General features: G+C 45.2%; 2 protein-coding genes and 1 long non-coding RNA gene across 3 annotated transcripts; 2 read left to right on the plus strand and 1 right to left on the minus strand.

The window, feature by feature from the left end:
• Positions 1–75: 75 nt before the first annotated feature.
• Positions 76–942, plus strand: LOC120662477 (dehydrodolichyl diphosphate synthase CPT5, chloroplastic-like). The gene is made up of 3 exons (XM_039941618.1): positions 76–195; positions 268–335; positions 444–942. The coding sequence occupies exons 1-3, from the start codon at positions 76–78 to the stop codon at positions 886–888; spliced, it is 633 nt and encodes a 210-aa protein (XP_039797552.1). The 3' UTR covers positions 889–942.
• A 5,226-nt stretch (positions 943–6,168) lies between these two features.
• LOC120659964 lies at positions 6,169–8,279 on the plus strand. Its single transcript, XR_005669296.1, has 4 exons — positions 6,169–6,551; positions 6,823–6,945; positions 7,615–7,673; positions 8,062–8,279. It is a non-coding gene; the product is annotated as an uncharacterized LOC120659964 (long non-coding RNA).
• Positions 8,280–11,517: 3,238 nt separating this feature from the next.
• LOC120659965 (glycine-rich RNA-binding protein 2, mitochondrial-like) lies at positions 11,518–18,187 on the minus strand. The gene is made up of 5 exons (XM_039938266.1): positions 18,009–18,187; positions 17,680–17,801; positions 17,448–17,516; positions 17,249–17,355; positions 11,518–12,427 (listed from the first exon to the last, which is right to left on the minus strand). The coding sequence occupies exons 2-5, from the start codon at positions 17,786–17,788 to the stop codon at positions 11,819–11,821; spliced, it is 894 nt and encodes a 297-aa protein (XP_039794200.1). The 5' UTR covers positions 17,789–17,801; positions 18,009–18,187; the 3' UTR covers positions 11,518–11,818.
• Positions 18,188–18,549: the final 362 nt, after the last annotated feature.

Below are 18,549 nucleotides of genomic sequence, written 5' to 3' on the forward strand. Positions count from 1 at the left end.
CCGGTCGATCCCGCCGTGCGCGCCTCCTGCCTCCACGCGCGCGCTCCGACTTGGCTGACGGCCGAGGACGGCCACATGGCCATGTTCCGCAACCTGGAGCCGATCGTGGGACTCTCCCGCGCCTGGGGCATCAGCGTGCTCACCGCCTACCTCTTCTCCTTGGAGAACTTGCATCGTCCCAACTCCCAAGGCACGGCCGCGCCAACTGAACTGATCTCATAGCCAACGATTCTTCTTGCTTTAATTTCTTGGATGGACTATTTCCAGGCCCAGGTCGAAAACTTGATGTGGTGTTGCGAGCGTTTCATCGGCGACAACATCGACAACTTTTCAAGGTGCAATGACTTATAAAGATGAGTTTCCACGGCAGATCGAAACCACGGCGCTCTAATCTTACGCACCAGTAAACAACTTATCACATGGCTTTTATTCGTGCTGTACAGGCAGGGTATCCGGCTGCAGGTCGTCGGCGACACCTCAAGGATGTCGGGTTCTCTGCGGCGCGCCGCCGCGGAAGCCGACGAGGCCACGAGGCACAATTCGCAGCTGCACGTGATGCTAGGGTTTTGCTACAGCGGGAAGTGGGACATAGCCCAGGCGTGCCAAGAGCTCGCCCGGGCGGCGCGGGCGAACGAGCTCAGCCCGGACGACATCGACGAGTCGCTCCTCGCCAGCAGGCTCGCGACCAGCGTCGCTGGCGAGTTCTCCGCCGACGCCGACCTAGTCATCAGGACCGGCGGCGAGCTTCGACTGAGCAACTTCCCGCTGTGGCAGGTGGCGTACGCGGAGTTTTTCTTCACCGACAAGGCGTGGCCCGACTTCGGGGAGGCTGACTACCTTGAAGTCTTGCGCTCCTTTCAGAGCAGAGATCGGCGGTTCGGTCTCTAGCCAGCTAGTCCAAGATGCAAACAAGAATATCGCATGGGCATGTTCAATATGAACACACCTTAAGAACCGTCCAATTTATCATCGGTTTAAACCAGTGTTTTTAAGTCGTCCACAAGTAATCATGACTAGTCGTGATTATAATTGTTGTGCTTATCAGTCTACAGATCATGTCTTCCCCTTAAAAACAGGTAACCAAATTGAATCCACTAAAATTTCTACACTAATCAGCACTTAAAAACAATGTCAGTACACTGACCGGTCAGACCGAGCGGTCAGACCGGTCTAAGACTTAGACGCTGAAGGAAAACAGGTAACCGGTCAGACCGGTTGAAGTGACCGGTCATACCGGTCCTATGCAGAACCTGCCCAATATCAAAGTTTCTCTCCTCTTTTGACTCTAGCACAAATGCAACCTGGTTTAGTGCCTCTGAAGGTGATATCAAGTATATTTAAAGTCCCTACACACACAGAAACAACACAACCAAATATATCAAAGCGGAAGCATAAAGTAATAGCTAGAGAAATGAATAGTGAGGCAAACCACAAAGGAGACACAATGATTTGTTTCCCAAAGTTCAGATTCACCAAAGTGAATCCTACATCTCCATTGAGGAACTCGTTGGGCTTGAGTCTCTTGCAACTCGATCCCTTGAATTGGGTCTTTTTCAACCACTCCTCCTTTCCACTATCTTGATCCTTTCCACCAAGGGGGCAAGATCACGCCCTCACAGACTTGTCACTACTCACCACACCGTCGGGAGCTAATCGGCGACGCCTAGCCGTCTAGAAGGCTCACCTACAAGAGTAACAAATACAAATTGAATATTTGACGAAACCAAGAGTGCTCAAGCTATGGTTGCTCTAGTTGCTCGAAATGCAGCTCTCACAATAATCACTTTGCTCACATACACTCAATCTTTCAACCCAATCGAATGATATGCAATCTATATAGCACAACTCACAAATAGTGTTGGGGAGAGCTAGCTGGTCAAGAAATTGCCTCAAGAAGCTCAGGAATAACCAAGGAACCAACATCCCCCGCAAGAGAGGGCCAAGGGGTATAAATACCCACCACTCAAAAACTAGCCGTTGAGATTGTCAGACTAGACCGGTCAGACCAGTCTGGCTAAAACTAACCGTTACTTCCCAGACCAGTCAGGGCCAGAGAACCCCAAACCACTGTTAAAAGACTTCTCTTGGTCCATCAAGTCAAGACTTGATCATCCAAGAATTTCTAAGTTAGTTCTCAGAGGTTTTCTCTCAGGATCCTCACTTGGGTGATCTATGAGCACTTTTGACCAAGTCAGATAATCAATGTTGCATTTCTCTTGATAGTACGTCATATATATACTCAAGATTAAATATAAAACACAATTCAATTACTTGAGCCCTGAATTACTTCAGTCGTGTCATACTTTGACTTTGTCAATCTTTGGGATTTCAACATTGCATTCTCTTTTCTTGAGCAAATCCATACTTGACCTAGCGACTTAAGAATTCCATCTCTTAGGAAAATATGTCCTTGAATCAAAGTCACTCCATTATAAATTTGATGCATTGCATTGCTTCACCCTACAAGGCTTAGATATGATACTTCTAAAACCCAACGGATACTAGCAACTTCACCCTAGCAATTCGCACATGGTAAGCCGTCGTTTCACCAAAACTTACTTAGTCCCTCGCACAAGTCATCTCGGTTGGTTTCTTCATCACTTACCCTTGCCTCATTGAGTTAAGCTTTGCACATCAACAATGAATTCCATTCGAACTTTCTCTTTGATTGCTTGAGCTTGATCTCATAAGTAATATCTCATATCTCAATCTTCCACCAAGCATCAATGACTTAAATAAGAAATAAGCTCATAAACATGTCTTGCTTTGCAAACATTCTTTCGATCATACACTTTTCAATCTATGCCAAGCCAAATATAGAAACTGCTTGTTGTCATTACATGAACACTTGTTTCTTGTTTCTCTTCACAACATGCTTGTCTTTCAACAATATTTTCCTTCACAACATGCTTGTCTTTCAATAATTGATTTGCAAATAAATCCCTACTCATGACAACTTCAATAAAATCGTTAGTCCTTTAATCATGTTGTCAATCAACTCACCAAAATCCATTAGGGCCTAGATGCACTTACACCAGTCCAACCCACCCGCGCCTCTTTTTCTTTTTCTTTCCCCTCTCCCTAACAGGCGGGGCCCGCCCGTCATCCCCTTCCTCCCTCTCTACCGCCCGAGCCGAGCTCGAGGCAGACTCTGCCGCGCGCCGCGTCCTAGGCCCGCAGGCACGGACGCCCGGGGCCTTTTCTTTTTCTTTTTCAGTTTTCCTACCGAACCTGGGCCGCCGGCCTCCTTTTTTGTTCTTCCCCACCGGCCCAATCCTTCCCCCTTCCTTTCTTCTTTCGGCCCAGTCCAGCCCACCCGCGCCTCTTTTTCTTTTTCTTTCCCCCGCCCCACCCGTCATTCCCTTCCTCCCTCTCTACCGCCCAAGCCGAGCTCGAGGCGGACTCTGCCGCGCGCCACGTCCTGGACCCGCAAGCATGGACGCCTAGGTCCGACCCGGGTTACGCCCGCCTCCCCTTTTCCTTCGCGCGACCAGGTCCCTCAAGCCAACTTTTCTTCTTGCCCTAGACCTGAGCACGCTCGTGCACCGCCGCTGACTTTTGCTCGCCTTTGTCACTCGCCCCACATGCCCTATTCTCGCGCGGCACGCCGTCGCCAAGACCTGGCGCAAGGAAGCAGCACTGCTGCTGGAGCCGAGCGCCGAGTCTCGTGCCCCTTGCTGCTCTTGCTTTCCCTGCCTCCACGCAGCCCTACGCAGCACCGCCATCTTAGCGTGCCCTTTTGTAGCGTCGAGGCCGAGGGCCCACAGCAAACTTGTCTAGGGCAGATGTCCTCGGGCCCACGCCCTGCCCTGCTTCCCATCTACCGCACGCGTGCTCCCCTCGCTTGCACTAGGCACCGCTGCCGGAAGGGCTCGACGGGAGGATGTCGGAGCCGGCTGTCAACCGGTGCTCGTCGTGAATTCACCGCGTCCGTGGGGCCACTGGACCCAGCACCACCATGACGACCCCTTGTCGAGCCGAACCCGTTTTGCCGGTCTTTGTCGCCCCTTCATGGCCGGACGTCGCCGCCCACGATGCTGCCACCGCTAATCTGCTCCAACTTGTGCTTTTCTCGGTAGTATCTCGGTGAGAATCCCAACAAACCTTGTCTAGTTTTGTTTCAGATCCGTTCTTATTCTGTTAGCTTTGTTTTAGCGTGAGCTATAGTTTAGTAGTGTTGTTTTACCATAGTTTGGGTTTTATAATTAAATTTAAAATTAATTTGATTAATATCTATTTCAACTAGCTTTTCTAATTAAAAGCTAATTAGAGCTCTACACTGGTTTTTATAATCATTGTTAAATTGATTAATATCAATATAAATGTGTCTTTTAAATAATTTGTTTAGTTCAAACCACGAATTATAAAGTTGTACGCTAGTTGCTCTCACAGTTTTATTTTACTTGCTAGTTAAATATAGTTAACATGTTTAATTTATATTGACACTTGATAATATAACTTGACTAAGTTTATCACATTTTTACAAATATAAATTAAATTGAGCTAATTAGATATATCCCTTTTCATGTGTTTTCTTAAGTAAAATAAATCTAGCTTATAGTTTTTTTTATATAACATAAATCTTTTGATAGTTGTATCTCTTTAACCATAGCTTTGTTTTTAGTGTTTCTTGTATTCTCGCGATCGTAGCTTCGAGCCTTGTCCTTCTTTGTGCTTTTCTTTTGTTTGATGCTCTGTTCTTAGTTGTGTTTGTTTTGCTTGTTTCTTGTATGCGTGCCCGATACTTGTTGCAAGTAGAAGGAACGCAATTCTAGAGCTGTGAAGATAAAGATAGGGATGCAAGAACAATATTTGAAGACTCTGAGCAGTTATTATCTGGATTTAAGACAAGTATATTCCTTGATCATGTTTCTGTTCTAATAACTTTATTATTCGCTTGCATGCATTAAATTGATGGGTACTTATTATCCTTATTGATTATCCATGTCCTTGAATTGCCGGGTTACTTTTATAAAATCTTTTGGGTAGATTGCTTAGTTGCTGAACAATGGTTATGGGTGGTTTACAAGAATGAACTTGAGACATGAGATTTTAATGCAATACTCTTTTGGAACAATATGATGAATTGGTGAACTTAATTAAAATCAACCATGGAGAACCACCCGGGAAACAACGCAACCACAAGGACTATATGACTCTGATCTTGGCTGATTAATTAGATTTCTCTAACTTGTTAGTAGCTTAGCGAAAGGTGCAAGGGGTGCCTGGATTCAAGAGTGCACTACAACAAATATGACCTTTTGTGACGAATATCTTGTGACATCGAGGCTATTCGTCGTTACGGCAGTTTGTTTTGTGACGTTTTCTATTGGGCAGTATAATTTAGTGACAAAAATGAGTTGTCCGTCACTAATATAAACTTGAAATCGTCACAAATATTTGCTATTCTACATTACGACAAATTTTATGTCGTCACAAATGCTAATCGATAGACGTCACAAATTTATGACAAACTGACAATATTGATTCGACATAAAATTTGTTTTCTATGAATTGAGAAGTGGGTGCACAAGTCAAAAGCAGACCAAAGGAGCGCATGCATCTTACCACTGCGCTGCAGTCATGTGTGTGACTATTGCTTACATTTCATTTATTATACTAATAATTCTTGCGTTTTTATTTTTTTAAAAAAGTAAAGCCTTAGCTAGGGCAGCTCTAGTTTAGTAGTCGAACCATGTCAGACACAAAAGTCGAACACTAGCAGCGTTCAATTCCTCTAGTGTGGACATCGCTGCTAGGACCCACGTATAGAGCTTCGTGCCTCCGTTTCTCTCTCGCATGTATGGACGGGTGTACAGAGCAAACAGTCATATGCCGGCGATAGTATTATTTAATTCGTTTTGGCTCGACACTTCCTCAAAATGTGCTCTCTCTTCTGACAACCATAGTTCGATGTCTCTAGTGTTTATGGTGTAGTTCACACTCCCACGATTTGCTTTTCCGGCAACACAGGAGGTGCTCTAAGGAGCTCGAACTGTGGTCTACGGGACCATAGACGCGTACCTAACTATTGCACCAATGCTGGAACTAATAGGTGACGCAATTTCTTAACCAACGTCACTTTTTTATTTTTTTGAGAAAAACCAACGTCACTAGTTAGCTATCTCCAACTATTAATTATAACACAAAAAGACCGGGCCGCTCCGGCCTTCACTTGGCCCAAAACTACCGCACTGCCCCGCCCTTGCATCCCCTCCCCTTAGCGCCGCCAGCTCGCTCCGCACCACCATCTCCTCCCCGACACCCGGGGCTAGGGTTTCGCTCCCACACTCATGGCCGCCGCCACCTCGCGGATCGACCTCTCCGGCGATCCTTCTCCTCCCCGCTCGCCCTCCTCTTCGCTCGCCGCAGCCTCGCCGGCGCCGCAGGTACTAATCCCCCTCCGCCCGCTCCCAGAACCTCCCTGCTCACCCTCCTCGTCGCTCGCCGCGGCCTTGCCAACGCCGCAGGTACGAATCCACCTTCGCCCGCTTCCAGGATCTCCCCGCTCGCCCTCTTCGTCGCTCGCCGCGGCCTCGTCGGCGCCACAGGTACGAATCCCCCTTCACCCGCTCCCAGCTCCGCGAGTCCCGCTGGCGTGGCCTCGGCCATGCTCACGCTCGAGCTCGCACCGGGGTGATGCCAGGGTCTCGGCTGGCTGCCTTGCTCCGGCGGCTGTGCCACGCCCTGCCGTGGCTGGCAGCTTGACCGACCCTACGACGGCCGCACTGGGCAGGATGGCAAGAGCCGGGCACCTGGCTCAGCTTCAGGCCTGCAAATTCGTGCCCGGCTTCTCCATCACATGTACTGCTATTTTTGCAGAAAAGTTTGGAAGAGCTGGTATTCAAGCAGTACTGCATATGAAGCAGCTTCAGGCGAACTCCGTTAGACCTGGGTTTGGATCGACAAGCAGAAGCAGCACGCGCTGGATGTGGTTCACTTGAGGTAAGTTTCGCACCCCCTTTGTTTTTTATTGCACTGCTTTTGGTGGAATCCGTTGCTTGCTCAGTATATCCATCAAGCGCACAAAGCGGAGGACATGCATGCTTTTGTTGATTATTAATCTATCTGTTGTCTGGATTAGGACATCCATCATTATGGTTTAGGTGGGAGAATTAGTTGCCTTACACAGTGTGCATATCAAACGGCTGAAGTGTGCTCATATGCTTTTGTTAACACTTAGCACCCCATCCTTTCCTGTGCTGGATTGTTGTCAATTTCTCCATATGTTCATTGATTGTGATGCATTTCTATGGATTTAGGTCTCCTGCTTGTTTTCCATTCCTGCTAACGTCCTTATCCCTTGCACCCCAAATGTTCTATGAAATGTGCAAACCCTCTGCTAGTACTGCAAGCATACTTGATGTGACTAATATGCTATAATGTGACTAGTTAATTTTCTGCACTACACCACTGCTTCTATAATTAGTTTCAATAATATATTGTTTCCTTCCTGATAAACTGTAAAACAGCGATTTGTCTTGCCATTTATACCATGCTGATACAATGGTTCAAGATGTTCCTTTTTTGCTAACCACATGCCTACTTGATTCTCTGAATGTGCCAAAGCATCTGTACTTATAAATTTCCTTGAAAATGTGTACTTATTTGCAGTGGTTGTTCAGTTCCATATCGAAGCTTTGAAGAAACAGCGCGAGCTCCGCGGCGTCCAGGTGAGCGCGATGGGATCTCTCTTCCATTTTCGTTCCAACGCTCCCTCTCTCAAATCCAGCGGGGCCAGGACGGTGGGAGCGTGCTGTCAGGTCTCTCCCTCTCGCCCCTCACCTCGACTGGATGAACCTGAAGATGCTTCTATTACTATTGACTTATCATGAGCCCATTGCTATTCTGAGCATATGTCGATTTGCCTATGATTTTGTCATGCCATTCTGAGCATGTCCTTTTGCCTATGATTTTGTCATTACTATGATAAGCATATGGCATCTGCCAGTGAGTTCTATCATGTAAAGTTGATATCATATCCATTGGATTTACAATTCTTTTTATTGCAAATATTGCCGATTGAAAGTATTTGACATTTTGGTAATGTGCTCTTTTCAGGCTGAGGATCATATGCAAGGAACAAAGATGATCTTTTATTATTGTAGGATTTTGTGCTAGATTAAAACTTAAGTTAGACTATCATTTCACGCCGAGTTTTACTTGTGCTATTGTATGTATATGCTGAGATGGATCAAAACTTATTTCTTATAATGAAAATTTGGGGTGAAAATTTGGGCCAAAAAGTGGCCCACTTCTAAATTGGCCCAATTAATAAATGTGCCCTGAATTAAAAGTCAACGTCTATGTTAGCAGACACGTCATCATGAGCGCTGTCATTATCCATGTCAACTGGCTTCAATTAATGTTGAATTTTATGATGTTTATTTTCGTCACAAACACAGGGCTTGGGTTGGGCTGCACGGGCTCAATGCCAATTCGTGACGTTTTTCAGACTCGGTAATGATGAAAAGCAAATGTCACAAATCAGTGACATCATAATGATGGTCACAAAATTTGTGACAAAAAAAAACATGTTTTCCTCACAGTATACCTTTTATGACTCACATTAGTCGACGAACCTATTTTCGTCAACCGAATGTCACAAAATACAAAACATAACGAAAATAACCATTTCTGCGACATAAATAAAACATCACCTAAAATCAAATCTCTTGTAGTGGTGGTACATTTGTTTGGTTTTTGTCACGCCTTGGGGGAGATACAGTCGCCCAGCTGCTGAAACCTCAGCGGGCTACTACTAGTTAGAGAGTATTTGTAAAGCCCTTTGTAGCGTCCTATGCAATCACACCTCGGAAGTGTGGTATTGTGCCTGATCAGCACATGCGTGGTTGGTTACAAAGTTCTTTTGAACTTTTACGCGACTTGTGGTGAAAGTGTGCAACCTCTGTAGAGTGAAAATTGGTATATCAATCGTGCTCACGGTCAAGATCGGCTCGGACCCTCACATGTCTACTTAATTGAAATCATTGTTTAATTCAGATGCTTAATTGTTCCAAAGCTTATTTATTTCAGTTATCAATTTTTTTTCATAAATGTGGAATGGTTACATACATACTACTAAATAGGTTGTTAATGCTTAACTGTTAATTAAAATTCTTATCTCTTATTTAGCCAGACTTTATTCTTGATTTAACCTTGTATGTCATCTATTTCTTAATATACTTGTTGAGTACGACATGTGCTCACCCTTACTATAACCACACTGCTCAGTGAAGAGAAAGTTGCTTGAAGTCTATTGAAGACGTTAGTTCTAGGCGCATGCAACCCCCGGTCGATTGCTTGTGAAGTGTGGAACCATCATTTTCAGTTGTAGCTGCGTATCTCTATAGACATTTTAATCATTGTAAGTCTCTTTTAACGGGCCAGCGGCACAGGTTCGGTAGGAAAACTGAAAAAGAAAAAAAAAAGTAAAAGAAAAAGGAAAAAGGATTTTTTATGCCCAGAAATCAAAATAAATTCATAGAAAATAGATAAAAAGCTTAGAAAATTTTGGAAATTTTTTTGAAATATTCAAAAGATGGATAATTATATTTGAAAATATATTCACATTCCAAAATTGAAATTTTAGGGTGTGACACTTGTCCTGTTTCAAAGGATCAGATCTTTTTTTTCTCCTTTGTTGATTCGGCTTGACTCGGCTGAATTAATATTTTGGGATTTTGCAACTCAATAGCATGTACTGGCAAGAGATTCTGATCAATTTACATCTGTGGAACAACCAATCGACCTTCATTAATGGCCGATTGAATTTGTCTCCGAAATACATTGCAATCATTAGTTGTATGAGAGAATGAAATATGCCATTTGCAGTAAGCATGCTACTTCAACTCATCAAGTGGCGGGATACCATGGGACAATTTAATGTGTCCTAAGCTCAATAATTCATCAGATATACGATCACATTTGGACACATCAAAAGTAAATTTCACGTTATCTTGCTGTTTTTTATGAATCGGCTTGAGAGAACCATAAGTGCAAGGTTTATCACAGGAGGGCCGTACAAACTCAGCATCGCAAACATCTTTATCCTCATCGTCCGAACCATTTGAATTGCAACCAAGTGCATAAACAAGATGATTAGACTTTTCATTGGACTTTTTGTGAATTTCTAGCTTCTTTAACTCAGCTTTCATTAGCCAGAGCCTTTTCCAAAACTTGACTAACATCTAGAAATTCTTTTCCATCTAGCTTTTCTTTATGAAAATTAAGTAAACTAGAAAAAGTTAGATCAGATAAATCTCTATCAGAAAATATCAAACTATAGCATCGATTTCTAGTATCTCAAAACCGTCTAATATATTCAGAAGCACTTTCATGCACTTTCTGTTTAACCGATGTAAGATGTGAAAATTTCAATTCAGGTTCACAAGTAAAAAAATAATCATGAAATTTCTGCTTTAAGTTAGCCCAAGTGTAAACTGAATTAGATGACAATGAAATAAAAGAGGGTTCTTTTATGGGCATGCAATTAGCTTTATTCAAAATTTGAACTAAATTTTGAAAAATTAGTATAAAATTTTGAACTAAAGAGGGTTGGAGGTGCACCTAACAACCACTAATTGACGCTCCTAGTCTAGTACCCTTTTTGAATCATATAACCGTTGGACTACGAATGAAGATCTGGTCCTGTCTTTTTGTTTCTTCTCATCTTCTTTATTCTTCGTGTTCCTTCATCCTACAGCAGCCATAGCGGGGCCTCATCATGCCTCTCCTTCTCGCACTAGCCATTGCCTGGTATTCCGGCCACTTAAGGTCTCTCCCGCCAGATGGCCTCCATCACCAACCCGGCAATGCCATAGCAGCGTCGTGGCCTCGCAGTATACAACCTACAGCCACCACTAGGGGCCAGGCTAACTGACGCAAACACACAAACAACCTCAGCGATGGCTCTGCTCGTCTCTGTCCTCTGCTCGGCGATTCTGCATGATGGTCGTCTCGTCTGATCCTCTTCTTCCTCATGGATTCTTCTATTCTCAATTTCTCTCCGGGAATTGCTTTCTCCAATAAGATACGATCACTTCTTGGTTCCCCAGTGATCTCGCCTTTCCCTGATGATGATCATAGTTTCTGGCTTACTGCCTCCGTTGCTCGCTCAAAGTTGAAAATTGATGAGAAAAATGTTGGCCTTATTCTTCAATCCATATTGGGTGGAGTAGCATCTGAATTTGCGGTCGTAGAAATTCAAGATTGGATGTTCAAATTTACAGTGTTTTCTCGTGATGTTGGTCTTCTTGTATACAAGCTGGGTATTGTCTCCAATCCCGTTTTTAAGTTGGCTTTCAATCTTTGGAACGAACGTGGTATGCATCTTGCAAATTCTTTCATCGCAGATGCTACTAGCACTCAGCATCCACGGGTTCATGTACTCTCTAAGAAGGACAAACGCTCCTATGCTGAGATTGCAAGATCTCCCTCGCCTTTATCTGGTTCAAAAGCAATTCCACTTGGTCGTCCACAAAATCAGAAACGTTCATCAGTTTTTGGACGCCTCAATTCTGGAAATTCATATATTGCATCCACAACACAACTGCACAAGCGCAATGTCCATACATCCGGAAACAAGTGCAATGTCCATACATCCGGAAGCAAGTGCAAGCGTCCATGACACATCAAAAAAGTCCAGCATAGTCCAGTAGTCCAGCATAAACACCGCAAGCAAGCAACAAGTGGAACGTAGCTGTGACACGGAACTCTAGACTTCAGTTGCATGGAGGAGATAGTCTCTGCACTGGATTTATTTACCTGGAGAGCGGCCCATAGCCAGTTAACTCTCGCCTCATGCGTGGGGCCGAGTTTAACTACTTTTGTTGGCCTTGTCAGGCTCATCTTCGTCCTTCAAATCATCCTGGCTGAAGTCATCTTGGCCTTCCGCTTTCATGTCCTCAGCCTCGACCTCTCCCTCAGCCTCGCCAGCACCGTCAACTTTGAGATCACTTAACAAGTCATCCAGTTTGCCAACAGCCGCATTGTTGGAGGCGTTGTCTGCAAAGGTGTCACTGCTTTGCCCATAGTTCCCACCTTCATATGCACTAGTTGTGCCACCCCCTTGATTGAAGCTATCGCCACTGTAATTGCTAGGAGTAGCATTATATCCACCAGTGCCACCAGTGTAACCAGCATCAACACCATAACCACCTTGCCCACCTTGAGAAACACCATAGCTTCCACCAGTGTTGTACCCTGAGCCAGCCGTACCATCGTTGTTATATCCGCCACCACCGTAGCCTCCACTACCACCATATGAACCTCCACCATACCCACCACCACCTCTTCCATATCCACCACCACTGTATCCTCCACCGCCGCCATAGCCGCCTCCACCATATCCACCACCGCCACCTCCACCAAGACGGCTACCACGGTCATGAGCATAAGTCACCTTCACTATCCGACCCTGCAAATCCTGATGCAGCAAAACAATTAAACAAATCAGATGAAGCTTACATGATGACAAATTAACCTCATAAAATATTAGGAAAAATGATATCCTGTGCAATTTCATCACATGAAAATTAAGTGAATTAAAGAACACACAGAACAGCAGTTAGTCAATTGCATAATATACTACCAAAAAATTAAGGCACTTCACAGCTACCATGCCAATGATGATGTCTGCTCCTTACCCTCAATTACCAGGTCTCTCCTCCAGCTTTCACTACTCCCAGAAAGCATATGTATATCTCAGATGAACAAGGTGCTATGGTTTTGACGTTCATTACACAGATATATTCTACACTCAAATTTCCAGCTACTTTACAAAGGAGGCGGATCGAGCGCCTGCTTGACGAAGACGGCGGCGAGTGGCGCCACAGCCTAAAAAGGCGACGACACCGGTAGGGTGGCTTGATCACGAACGTCGTCGCTGCAGCCTGGAAGGGCACAGCAACACCTTCGTCCTTCGGGGGTGTCGACGATGAAGCGGCGACGAACGGCAGGGCGACACAAACCCGATAACGAATCGGGAAAACCTAAAAAATCACACAGCAGCAGCAAGGAGACCTCCGGGTACAATCTCGGGTGCACGTAGCGAATTCCTCTCTCCTCCTTATCGCTTCCCTACGTGGTCAACACGGGACAGAGAAAACAGAGGAGATCGGAAACCGAGCGGCTCTCCTCCGTTCAACAGCAGCACAGCAGGCCAAAATCCGCCCCCGCAGTCGCGTCTTCTAGAGAAGGAGAGGCGGCGCTGGGGAAGGAAGGGCGGCAGCGGCCGATGGCACAGAGGAGGCAGCCGGCGAGGGAAGGGCGGTGGGGCGGAGCCCACGACGCGGCGGACCAACAGCGACGTCGACCGGCGAGGCTGCGGCCCGTCCGCGCGACGGCGCGGTCTTGGCTCCTCCCCTCGCGCACGCGTGTGGTGCGCAGTCCGTGCGGCGGCGGCGCTGGGAGGAGGGGCTGGCCTGAGGCGCGGAAGGGGCGGGGAAGCTCTGAGCGGGGCCAGGGACGACGACGCAGAGGTGTCGGCGGCCCAAGGCGGGGCCATGGCGATGCCGACGAGCGACGCGGCCATGGCGATGGTAGAGGTCAGCCCTCCTGCTGCTTGTTGACAATTACGGCGACACAGATCAGAGGGATCCGCGGCGCATCCTAGGAGGGCGCTGCCCCCGGCGGAGATCAATCTCGATCTCCCCGGGGGCACGCGGGTGCAGCGGAAGCGGCGGTGTGGCTAGGGTTAGGATCTCGTAACCTAGGCGTCTGATGCCATGTAGTAAAGGTAGGATGCGTATAATGTGGTCGATGTATTGCATTGAGCCCCTTATGCGTATATATAGAGTACATGGCTTGGAGGGTAAGTAACCTCTCCTAGAGATAAGGAAGGTTATCCAGGGATTACAATCAATCCTAAACTAACCATATCCGGAGTTGCCTAATATACTCTAACACAATGACCTCACTATTTCCAAGCTCTGTTTTCTGATCTTCACAAGTATTCTGACTTCCTTTCAGAAAAAAAAACAAATATTGGGAGTTGGCATAATGTGCTTCTTAGGAATTTCACTGGAGTTTTTGCAATAACAAAAAACTCAAATCTTCCAAACTTCCTGCTAAAACCTTCAAAAATATTGTAGCTACAGTGCAGAGGATGAACAGACAGCATAACTTGAAAGGAACTAGGGTATTTGAAAGGGAAAAAAGACTATAGACATGTATATGAAATAAATTCAGATGCTTTTTGCATAGAACAACAAATAATCATCGTAGCTTTTAGAAATGAACTATTTTCCTTGCTGCTTAATTGATTGATAATGAGCATGCATTGTTCTCAAGGCGGTAAGGCGGACGCCTAGCAAGGTGGGGAGGCTGGACGCCTAGGCGAGCAAGGCGGGCGCCTAGGCGAGCAAGGAGCAAATCGGTGGACGGCGCATGGACGCCTAGGCGACGCCTTGAGAACAGGGTGAGCATGAGACAACTTGTTCCCTAAAGAATATTTTTCTAAACTTGGAAATTATCTTCTAACACATGGGATATATTTAGACCTTGCACCACCATCACATGAATGATCCTGCGTATGAACTATGAAAAGCTGCACGCCTCGGCATTCCAACACGGTGTAACGTGGATTGAGAAAATTAACAAGGCTCATTGAATAGCTCGAGGCTCGAACTCTACTCACCGGGGCTCATGACTCAAGATGGCAATGGGTACAATATATCCACGTACCCACGGATACCTGACCCGGTGGGCATGGATACGGGTCTAAGTTAGTGCCCGCAGGCACGGGCGCGGGTACAACTCTAAACCCAATGGATATCTTGTTGGCCCCGTCAGTGCCGCACACCGACCTGCACCCGCGTTGGCCGCCTCTCCCCCTCCTCGCCGGCCACGCCCTTGCCAGCCACGCCCAGGCATCCTAGCCAGCAGCACCCGCTCCGGCCGTGCCGCGGCCCCCGTGCCGGCGAGCGCCCATGTCGTCCACGCCGGCCACGCCCTGGCCCCCACGCCGGCGGGCGCTTGAAGGCTACGCCCAGGCCCCGTGCAAGCCACGCCCGACACTCGTGATGAGGCCACGTGCCGGCGGCACTCATGCCCAGTGCCAGTTCTCTTCATCCTGCTCCTGCATGCGGGTATGCAGGTATCCACGGGCATGCGGGTATCCGCGGGTAGAGGGTATGGGCGTCGTTTCCTACCCGTTACGGGTTGCGGGCGCGGGCACGGATTTTAGCATGCGGGTACAGGTTTGTGAAGTTGGTACCCGTGTGGATTTTACCCATTGCCATCTTTACTCATGACTCATCAGCTTGATGGCAGGCTCTAGCTTGGCTCATTTTTCAGTCAAACCAAGCTTGAATCGAGCTATTAACAAGTTGAGTTCAAGTACCTCGCAAGGCTCGATCTTTCTTAATAACCCTACTATTAACGCACTGTATTTAAGAAACAAGTTGGCCCACAAGTTAAAGGCACCTATGACAACTGTCAGGCTGATGCAGGGTTATTCACCTAATGCAATAGTGCTAGTTTATTGATTGTGATTATATGCTTCTAGTTTAAACATAGGTACAATAATGCTAAATGTTTCTATACTTTCCTTTGATTGCTTAGTGGCATGCCTAAAAACAGTTTTTTTTTTCATCTTGATGATGCGTGCCCAGAGGCAATACAGCCTCCCAATTCAGTTAATATACCACTAAATAACTGAATTCACTACTAGTTATGCCAGGCCCAGACAGGGATACATAGAAGATAACTTCTTATTTCCTATTTGTAGTGCCGTAGCTATCCTAGATCCTCAGCTGTTACAAATTCTCCTGTTGCCATATGTAAGCATTTCCAATAGAACAAATTGACAGATTTAGCTTATTTTCATGTTCACTAACCACAATACACCATTGTCATATCTTACGTATAAAACCTTAAATGCACCATAAATCCCTAAACTTGCATGACGATCTCACTTCGACCCATGAACATTAGGCTCAAATATGTTGCAAATCCGATTCTTTCACTGGTATACTGTGTCAAAGCAGGGACGATTCCAGCTTAAGTCACAGGTTTTGATGACATGGCACATTCACTTTTCTTAAGTTGTATTTGAGAAAATAATTGATCAGAAAATCAGAAATATTAGACGAGAGATGATAGAACTTATAAGAAGGGACTGAATATTTATCTTAAAATTACAAACATCAACTTTTCATCAGTTCGATTGATGATGGTGTGTTAAAACAATAATTTGGAATAAGCCAAGATTTTTTCTCCTATTTCATTTAAAATTAACAGAGATTTGGAAATCTGCTGGCCCACTTTATACAAGTTTAACGGCATAGATGGTTATTTCTCAAGTTCAGAGACCTAGATGAGACGCTTGTCCAAGTTTAAGGACCTACCATGGAATTTACTATATATAACAAACCAGAAGAGCAATATTAAGTCACCAACCAATCATAAAAGTAAGGTTGATTATATGAAATTATTCTATATTTCTTGATCTCATGCAAGTTAAAAACTATAATATCAACTAATAGTTCTAAGATGAAATCAGAAAACCAAATGCACCACACATAGCATTGGTGTCTACGAAATCAAATGGAACTTCAAGATCACAAGTACATATGTGACCCAGCAGCACCAATGCAAACCCGTATGTTCCATTTGGCATTGAGGTACTCCATAATATATTGGAAGAGCTGCTTTTAGAAATATAAGTGTTTGGCTGAACACTATATTATTAAGTTTGCAAATGAAGATCCTAAGACATTTAAAATAAGAGACAGGTGCAGGAGAATCAAAAGTTGCATAACATCATCACAGCAACCACAAACTGGCCCTGAAACATGGAATAAACCAACAACGCAATTTGGCTGAGTAATCGGTTAGCTTATTCTGAACCACATGATATTTTAATACTGCATAGTGGGGTATAAACCAGATTTCAGCTCATCGTTGCAGATATAGGTTAACTATGGGATCTATATAAAATTAAGGAGATCAACAATTCATCGATTTGGACCTATATTCTCCATCTTTACGCATCCCAAACTATCAATTTGTTATAACATTTTCTGATTCAGAAAAAAAAACTGCATTGTTACATTTATAGAGACAAACCATCCCAAGCAAATACACCTTATACGGTGCACACATTTCTACGCACAGTCTGATCACTATGATACTTAACCATTAATCACAAATTAAAAGCAAAGCAAACCAACACATATGACCAACAAGGTTTATGGTCACTTGATATGTTAAATCCAGTCAGATTGACAAACTAAGGGCAACACACCTTCCCATCCATGCCAGTAATGGCAGCAGCTGCCTCCTCCGTAGATGTGTATGTCACAAAACCAAACCCCCTCGATCTTCCGGTTTCCCGGTCCATTATTATCCTAGCTGAAGAGTAATGTCGCATTATTTTCACACAACATGAGCAAATCTTTGTATAAGTCTGAAAGAGAACAAATGTAAAAAAGAAAGACGTGTGCCTTCAATGACTTGGCCATAGCTTGCAAAAGCATCCCTGAGGCTGTGCTCATCTGTGCCATACGAGATTCCTGCAAGGATGGCAAATCAGTAAGAAAAACACAGCAGAACAATGGTTTTGTACAATTATCTGAACCATTCTGTGGCAATAAAATCAAATCTAAAATCATCCAACCATTCAGGAAAACTAACAAAGAGAAATGGGTTAGCAGTGTGGAGTGGAGAACACGGGACCTCCTATGAAGAGCTTGGAGGAGGACATGCATCGAACCGCCTGGTAGAGCGACGAGCTGGCACCCGTGGACCGCTTGACAAGATTGCCAACCTTCTGCAGGAACGCCATGTCCAAAATTACCCTGCAAATCACACAAATTGGGAGCCGGTAAGAGCATATATCACTGGAACCTAGTGAGAGAGGGGCGGACTCAGTGTAGAACATTGGTGTACAATACATGCATGCATATGCTTATAACTGGGTCAGATCCGAATACAAATAGCTTCGGGTTTAGGGTTCTTCGTTTCAGGTTTCACACACCAGGAAGAGACGGGAGGGGTCGACGTACCTGGTGGGTGCTCTGCTCGTCAACGGCGAAGGGCCCAGCGAAGACGGGCGTAGCGCGCTGCTGCTCGCCCAGTCGTCGCCGCCAGGAAAAGGAAGGCCACGAAAGGTGGAGAGGGCTAAACAGGTGAACGGGAAAAAGCTTCATCGCCGGTGGTGGAGGCGCATTGAGAAGAAGACCCGCAGAATATGGGCCGACAAGTCATGTAAGAAATCGGCCCATGAGGGCATTAAACAAAACAGGAGAATAATAAAATAGACAAATATTAAAGCAAATCTAGGCCATAGGATTTTTACTTAAAACAATGAAAACCGGTGGAGCTGTTTCAAATTATAAGACTAAAAAACATCATGTTCAAACAAGAGTTGAAATTTAATTATAATTGTACCATTATATCTTTTAAAATAAAATATTTAAACAAACCAAACTTGAGTCGTTCAAATATCAAAACCCACAATGAGCCTGATGCACTCTCAGCAGGCCCTCGCAGTTGTGCTGCCGGTACTCATTCAACCCTGTTTAGCCATGGTCTCTCTCTCTCCCC

This window comes from Panicum virgatum, chromosome 2N, assembly GCF_016808335.1.
Source record: "Panicum virgatum strain AP13 chromosome 2N, P.virgatum_v5, whole genome shotgun sequence".
Classification (NCBI taxonomy): domain Eukaryota; kingdom Viridiplantae; phylum Streptophyta; class Magnoliopsida; order Poales; family Poaceae; genus Panicum; species Panicum virgatum.

What these genes read in the sequence shown, in the direction of transcription:
- LOC120662477 (XM_039941618.1), top strand. Translation starts at nt 76, where the DNA reads ATGGCCATGTTCCGCAACCTGGAGCCGATCGTGGGACTCTCCCGCGCC. An exon ending in GTCCCAACTCCCAAGGCACG is followed by an intron (nt 196 to 267) that starts GCCGCGCCAACT and finishes GACTATTTCCAG; the next exon opens with GCCCAGGTCGAAAACTTGAT. An exon ending in AACATCGACAACTTTTCAAG is followed by an intron (nt 336 to 443) that starts GTGCAATGACTT and finishes CGTGCTGTACAG; the next exon opens with GCAGGGTATCCGGCTGCAGG.
- LOC120659965 (XM_039938266.1), bottom strand. Translation starts at nt 17,788, where the DNA reads ATGGCGTTCCTGCAGAAGGTTGGCAATCTTGTCAAGCGGTCCACGGGT. An exon ending in CTCCAAGCTCTTCATAGGAG is followed by an intron (nt 17,517 to 17,679) that starts GTCCCGTGTTCT and finishes CCATCCTTGCAG; the next exon opens with GAATCTCGTATGGCACAGAT. An exon ending in CTATGGCCAAGTCATTGAAG is followed by an intron (nt 17,356 to 17,447) that starts GCACACGTCTTT and finishes ATTACTCTTCAG; the next exon opens with CTAGGATAATAATGGACCGG.